At 40.4% G+C, this 7830-nt stretch overlaps 1 protein-coding gene across 1 annotated transcript in view; it reads left to right on the forward strand.

The window, feature by feature from the left end:
- The window catches only part of FAM160A1 (family with sequence similarity 160, member A1), a 37734-nt gene that overhangs the window by 20240 nt on the left and 9664 nt on the right, over positions 1–7830 (forward strand). The window contains exons 5-8 of the mRNA XM_009893680.1: positions 1698–1865; positions 5601–5680; positions 7126–7313; positions 7369–7384. Coding sequence (XP_009891982.1) covers positions 1698–1865; positions 5601–5680; positions 7126–7313; positions 7369–7384 — 452 coding nt within the window. The remainder of the gene's footprint in view (positions 1–1697; positions 1866–5600; positions 5681–7125; positions 7314–7368; positions 7385–7830) is intronic.

The following is a 7830-nucleotide window of genomic DNA, read 5'->3' on the forward strand; positions in this document are numbered from 1 at the left end:
CAATTTGTAACTTTGGGGTGCTTAACCTAGTAACTTTGTTGTTTTTTCACTTGACACTTGTGGGGGAAGGAGGAATGAATTCATAAACCATATTCTGAGTTGGAGCATATGTTAATAGATATTCTTTTGTCAAAGAACTATATTCTCATTTCTGGTTTTGGTAGGACTGAACATACAACTTCAGATCTAGAAAGTATGTCTAGCTGTTGCTTACTTAGCCTTGCAGAGTTCACAGATCCTGTAAAAGTGGGCATCATTCCTTTCCTTTCACTGTTATGTTTAATGCTTGATTTTGACCAACTGTACTGCAGTAAACCAAGAAGCTGAACTTAATTCCCATCCTGGTGAAAAATTCGACTGCTGCTACTTCACTGGTGCTTTGCCTCCGGTGCCAAAATGAGCTAGTAGCCCACTGTTTGTATTAAGGAGGGTGTAGCTGAGTATTAGAATAAAGCCTCAGAACGAGAGTGAATCAATGACCTTAACTTTAGAGCTCCTCTGTGCTCTCCTCATTGGTGCCTCCTCTCCATAAGGTCTGCAGGCTGCATACAGCATTCCTATGTTCTGTGTAACCAGCCAGAAGCAGCTTGTGATCTTAAATGCTTTAAAGAGAATGTTTGCAGCATGACATTACTGTGTACGTGGCTAACATGCAGCATAATGGAACAGGGATTTTAATATTTACAGCATGTTACGTAAATGCTGCCCTTCTGAGTATTTTCTAAATCCTCTTAGCTCCTAAGTGACAGCTTTGATTCTTTTTTTTTTAAATAAAATCAGTCTTTTCATTTATCCAGCTAAGTTTGGTAAACAAAAGATGTTTAATACTTCCTTTCATACAGGCAGATTCTTGTATTTAAGGGTTTATCTTTGTGCACTTAAGCTTATTAGGTTCCTGGGTAACTATTTTTAAAAAGCTGACTTTGCAACAGCAGTGCAGGGTGCAGAGGTGGTCTTTGGAATTTTCTGTGCTTTGCCAGTGCATACTGTGAATAGATAAGCTCCAAAGGATTGCCATAAGCAGAGCAGTGTGGGTTATGGTATGCAAATATCGCACGGATGTTTAAATTGTGTTTTGATATACAAATAGTAGCAAAGATTTGGGGGTTTGGTTGGTGTGTGTATGTATGGATATACATACTTCTTTTAAAAATTGAGTGAGATGAGGAATTCTGCTGTGGGAAAATAAAAAGAAGGAAAATTGTGGCAAAATTCTGGATAGCTATGGGGATTTTTGCGTTAAAGCTCTATAACCAAGTGTAATTTGTACTGTGCTTTGATTGTGCTCTGTCATTTCTTTCTAATAAAGTGGTAGATGGAGGTATTCAGAACATCTGAAAATGCTTCTGAAGGATGACAGAAGTGTGATGCAGAAGAGCTGGCATGGGCAGAACGGTGGTGGGGAGCTTCTAACTTGAGTTGGCACTTTGTATTCCAGTATGTGTGAGATTTGGGGTGTCTGTTTGGAGGAGGGTTTTTTTTTCATGGGGAAGAAAGACAGAGAAGAAATGGGTTCAAAATGCCTGCGAGTCACTCAGAAGCATGCTTTTTTCAAATTTAAGAGCAAAGACCTCAGTGTTTTTGGGGCAGTATTATGTAAGAAGACCTTAGAGTGTTTACCAGCTATACAGTTGCGAAGGATGGAGGGATATTTTGTGTGTGCAGTGTGATTGCATTTACATTATTTTTGCTTGTAGGTGACTGTGGAAGAAGTGATGACTACTACTGCGTATCTGGATCTCTTTTTGCGTAGTGTTTCAGAGCCAGCCCTCCTCAAGATTTTCCTCCGTTTTATTTTGCTGCACCGACATGAGAATGTGCATATCCTAGATACGCTCACTAGCCGAATCAACACACCGTTCCGGGTAAGACAAGAAGGAAGTAAGTTCAGGTACTCGACATGGGTGTAGGTTAAATATTTAAACAGGAGATTCCATTTATTCAGTGGGTATCTGTTTAACTTGGAATTTTTTGCCCCCGCGCCCAGTGTGTGATTTCACCACCCCCTCAATTTTGTGTGTGTGTGATGACATTTAGCTACGACTGTACTAAGTTGATAAATATGTGAGGTGGTTTCACACATACAGGAAATGAGATAGAGGGAGAAGAGGGCTTCTGGAAGTCTGGATTCTGTTAGAAGATTAAAGGTAAATTTGGCAGCATTTTTATCCTGGGTACTGCTGAATTAGTGCTGCCATAGATAACTCACCCTGGGACTTATAAATATACTTGTGGTGAGGAGCATTTTTGATCTTTGGAGTTTGGCCAAGCAACAAGCATTTTCAGATAGTCCTTGTGGAGGTGATGGGAGCCCCATAAGGATGTCTCCAAATTGATCCCAGTTGTGAATTGCAGTGTTGCCAATATATTGCTCAAGAATGAAGTCTGTATTATTGTAGCATGTTTGCTTAACTGTGATGTTGCCTGCTTTATTCTTTGATTAAAAGAAGGCGCCTTCTTGCTGAAGTGATTGGATTGCTGCTTCCTGTTCTTTGCCTTCACGCCCCTGCGGAGTAAGGTTTATCTCAAATTTGCAGTGAGCCCTTCTCAGCCTAGGCACAATGCCCCACAGTGGCTGTAGAGAGGTAGCTGACAGAGACAGCAGAGTAACCTTTGCTAACACGCTAACACTTGGATCTTCTGGCAGAGAAAATGACTACTTGTTGTGCTGGACTACCCTTCTGAGCTTTGTTTGACTGGCAGTCTTGGCTGAATCTTGTGTGAGCCACAGCACCATGGATGAAATAAAGAATATTGTTCTAGTGCAGGTACAAGAGAAGCCGGAAGACTGGCAGGTGCATTAAATTTGTGTATTAGGGACAGTAGCTTCATCTGAAATCTGTTTTGAAATGCGAGTGCATGCAAATATGGATATATGCTGCTGTTACTGCATCTCTAAGATGGATTAACTCTGAAAACTGAAACAGCTTCTGTCGACAAAAATGCAAATGCTGTTGTCTCTGCTAATCATTAATTACTGTTCCATAGGCAAACGAGATGGGAATTGTAAAGAATTCTGCAGCCCTGAGCAACTCAGGATCTCAGCCAAAATGGTTCTGTGATGCTAAATGAGTCTTCTGCAGTATAGCTCGGCCAAGTGCAAAAGCTAGAACTGCAGTCTTCTGTGCTTCTGTAGCACAAAAGCTGCATACATTATTATTGATGAAAATACTTATTCATAATTCACAGGGTTAAACTTATGTTCAGACAGGTGGCCAAAAGGACTTGCAAAAATACTATCCTCTTTGTCTCCTGAGCATATATTAAATCTTTTCTTTTTACAAATACAAAATACAAAAATAAGCTTTACTTGTTCAGATGATTCCTGATTTGCAGTATGGTTGCAAAGACAAGTAAGAAATATTTCCCTATAAAATGAAACTTCCTAAATACAGGAAAATTTAAAGCAGTAGCAGGTGTTTTGGGTGGTTTTTTTTTTGAACTTTCACAGTATGAAGAAAAGTTGGACTTGCTTCTTAGTAAATTTCACAGAGGAAAGGAGAATTTCCCTCTGTCCCCTAGCTAAAACATATCTTACATGCAAGGATCTGGCTCCTTCCAAAAGCTTGTTGTGAAGCTCTTCAACTCCTATTCCTATGAAGAACTCCAGTTCTGGTTATTTCTTCTTCTCTTGCCCTTTTACTTTCTCCATGTATTTCTGTAGACACGAGGTCTTGGACTGACTAGCACCTTCCTGTTGGCTTCTAGTACAAGCAGCGGACCGTGGTGGCAGGGCAACAAGTTTGAGCTCCGCTTTGCTTCACTGCAAGCCAGCTCATGGGCATTTTCTGGTTCCCTTCTCTCTGCTTTTTCCTTTTCTTTTGTTCTTCTCTGAGGGTTAGTTCAATGACCAAACTAGGGAAGGCAATCAAAGAAACTTCTGCTTTTCAGAGGCTCTCAAGTGAGGTTCATTTAAACTTTGCTGTTTAACTGTTCCACAGGTACAGCTACCAAGTAAGGGAAAATACGTGTATGTACATATATTTTTCAAGAAATACACATATTTGTCTGGTCTTGGTCACCATGGGCAGCCAGCCATATTGTCGGGGAGCTGAGTTACTTATCTGAAAGAAAGAACTGAAAATGGTGAAACAAAGAGTTTTTAAGTTGGCATTTTTGAGAAAGCATGGGCTGGAGAGAGGAACATAGCAATGCGCTGCGGCAGAGCTGGAGTAGAGCGTTTTAACAGTGCGAGTAAGGGAAGTGACTGCAGAGAAGAGGAGGAAATTCCAGAGTGTGGAGGAGAAGCCATGTCCAGGCTGGATGCTGGATTTAATCCTGAATGAATTACAAAGGATGTTCAGTGACTGAAAAAATGAGGTAGAGAAATATCTGTAGCTTTTTCCTTATTTTGTCCTAATCTGCTTCTTTTGTTAGCTACTGAAAGGTGCAATTAATTCATATATTAATTACTTGAGTTTACATAATTCATATAGGAAGAGGCAAGATTTAAACACCAACTTGAAACTCTAGCAGAGGGTCAACCTAAGCTAATTCTCACCAGAGTCAGCCTGGTCCTGGAGTCTAAGTCAGCTGTGAGATACTGTTTCTAGGAGAGAGCAGTGCAGGAGAATGTGTCTGAGGAAATATGCATTAAAAGGCAGGGAGATGGTGGTGTTGTGGTCCATGAAAACCCATGAAAGCTTACAGCTTATGCTTCTACCATTTTGGATGTAACTCTGTGGTCTAGCAAGCATCTGGCAGGTAGAAATGTACTGTATGATAGCTTTGAAAGTGTTGTACATGTAATTAGTGACCAAAAAAAGCCTGTAGAAGTCCATGGTTCTAGTCTATCCTAAAGCCAGTGTGAAAGTGGGATGCCTATCACAGAATGGGTGTGATTTTTGTATCTGCTGAGTGTTACTACTGAAATACCTGGTTATGGGTATATTTGATCAGACCTTTGCCAAAAAGGCAAGCATGCAATTCCACTGAGGAATCCTATTTTTCTTTCCTTTTTCCTGGTCTCACAGGAAGGATCTTTGCACTTTGCTGTGGTTCCCAGAGATTCAAGTGACCTGTAGTGAAGGGGTTATGAACATTCCATATGGAGTAGATTCTCATAAACATGGCTTGTTTTGTCCTGATCTATATCAGTACGTTAAGCTAAGTGTGTAGAAGCATTCAGCTTCTTAATGTGCAGAACACTAATCATTCCTTATATTTAAGCAGCAGAAACTTGACGTGGTTTATAACTTTTTTTCCAAAAAAGACCTTGAGTTGGTTCAATTTCTACATCAGAATTAAAAACTAACACACTATCTTGGAAGTTACAGGGTTCACTTCATGCTGAGTTAAATTAAATTAATAAATTTGAATAATACTAGACTGGCAAATTACTGCCCTTTTTTTTTTTTTAATAGCTTATTTGAAGGAAAATTCTGGATTGTATTTTGTTAAAATGTAACATGTTATGTGTATAGCTCTAGACAACTTTAAAAACAAAATCCTCTAGAGGGGTTGACAAAATGAAATATCATGCTAACAGTGCCTTATAAAGCATGATGTTCTGGCAGAGCCATTTTGTAATGTAGTATGCAGGGAAGATCAGAAAGGTACAATTTCCAGAGGAAAAACTGACATCATTTATCATTTTCCAGCTCTGTGTCGTCTCCTTGGCATTGTTCAGAACACTCATTGGCTTGCATTGTGAAGATGTGATGTTACAGCTAGTTTTAAGGTAAAGCCCAAACTCCTTTTTCCACTCTTCATCCTAATTCTGGGACATACAGACTCTGCCTATGGATGCAGAGCTGGGTGAGAGCACCCCAAGAGAGCAGAAATCAAAGCAACTACAGAGATAAGAATATTTATGATCCTGACAAAAGTCTACCAGACCTGAAGAAGTGTGATTTACCTCCTGTGATCTTCAGGAGCAAGAGATTTTTCTTGTGATTTATTTCTATAAAAGTGAGAGAAGAGAAGCTAAGAATTTATTTATCACCTCCAAACTGCTTATTCCCTGCTTCTAAATGTATAATTCTTCTCTCCTGTATGTTTTCTCTAGTGTATTATATTGATACAGAGCTATATACTTGTTTGCAGCTTCCTCCTTCTTTCTTGTTGTTTTCTACCTCTTTGATTCCTCTCTCACTGAGACTACTGCAGATTCTGGAACTGTTGTAGGTAGATTGTTATGGGATGTACTGAATGCATTGATTATTTTTGCTTTTAACTGATGGTTTCTATGCATTGCTTCAGAATACTCACTTATAATTTCGGTGTGTGTATTAGATGAGAATTGATTGCTTATCTGAAAATATTGGTGCAACTAAATTGGGCTTTTAGCACCGTAGATCACACGAACATTTCAGATACTGTCTGCCACTCCACCCACAGGCATTGAGGTGAAATTCCCTATAGCTCTGGCCGTTGTGCGTGGGAATGATGTTAGGACCTCTGTGAACTCAAGTATGTTGCCACTCTAACAGCGGTGCTGTATTTAATCTCCTTTTTGTTTATTTAGGGAATCCTTTAGAATTTGTTTGCATTTTAAATGGCAAAACATCAGTCCAGTTAACACAGAGGCTCTTAATAAAGTGCTTGTAAAATGTTGCTCTCAAGAAGGCTGTGCTTCCTCTATTCCTTGTATTCCCCATAGCTTATTCCCTCTTCTGCCTGAGAGCTCGGTCTTTAGTGCAGTAGAGCACCTTGATGACTGACCGTTCCCTCCTTTTTGCTAGCTGCTTGCCTGGTACACGCAAACTTGTTCTCTCTGGATTTCCCAGGAAAACAAATAAATTAAGAATTCTGAGACAGAACTCATTCATGGTGGGACCAAACCACCCTGCTGGCTGTTGACATCTGCCCATCCCACACTTCCTCCATCCCTTCTTACAGCAAGTGTGCTCTGACCTGTGAAGGATTGTTCACTTCCCCGTTCCGATGCAACTGACCTCCTACCTCTCCTCATCTTGACAGTTCCTCAATCAAACCGTAGCTTCACAATATAAAGAGTCAGGGTTTCGTGCCCTTGAGAGGTTTAGAATATGGATCGCTGTCAAGGTTGTTGTTACTCTTTGTTTTAATTTGGAGACGGCAGGAAGGTGGGAAGGGAATTTTGTATCTGGTTGCTTTCTCTAAGGTGAAAGGACAAAGAAGTAATGCTAGACACTGCTCTTTCAGGTATCTGATCCCATGTAACCACATGATGTTGAGCCAGCGGTGGGCTGTGAAAGAGAGAGACTGTTACTCTGTATCTGCTGCAAAACTGCTTGCCCTGACACCAGTCTGCTGCTCCACTGGGATCACCTTGACACTTGAAAGCCAAGGAAAAGATTATATTCTATGGACAAAAGCAGCACAAACTAAAGGTAATTGGTACTCAGGGGAAGACCAGATCATGAACTGAGTTTGATTCGGTAGCAGCTCATGGGAGGAGGTGGGCAAGGATGCGAGGGGGAGGAAATGTGGTGGGCAGCAATAAACTGAGCAAGCCTGAACTGGAAAGCTTATTTAATTCCTTCCATGTGTCCAGGTCTACTGAAACCTTATTTTAACAGCTATTCAAATTGAATATGCATTCATGAAAGTGATGTACAGATATATGACTGCAAATCCTGCTGCTTCAGAGTGGTTGCTGCTGTTCTAAGGTTTGAATGCAGGCTGGTCTCTCGGAAATCCTGAGTTGCAGCTCTGTCTGGGCAATAGGAATAAGTCATGTATGTTTATGAGCAAATCTCTTAATCTTTATGCTTTGATCTTCCCACCTTATTGGATAGTTGGGACTAAAGACTCTACCTGCCATGTCTCATTGGCTGCCTTGCTGGAGAACTTTCGGGTTGTTTTGTTATGGTATGGTATGAGTAATCTTCTTTACTTTCAGATTCT

Source organism: Charadrius vociferus, unplaced genomic scaffold (assembly GCF_000708025.1).
Source record: "Charadrius vociferus isolate BGI_N301 unplaced genomic scaffold, ASM70802v2 scaffold59, whole genome shotgun sequence".
In the NCBI taxonomy this organism is placed as follows: domain Eukaryota; kingdom Metazoa; phylum Chordata; class Aves; order Charadriiformes; family Charadriidae; genus Charadrius; species Charadrius vociferus.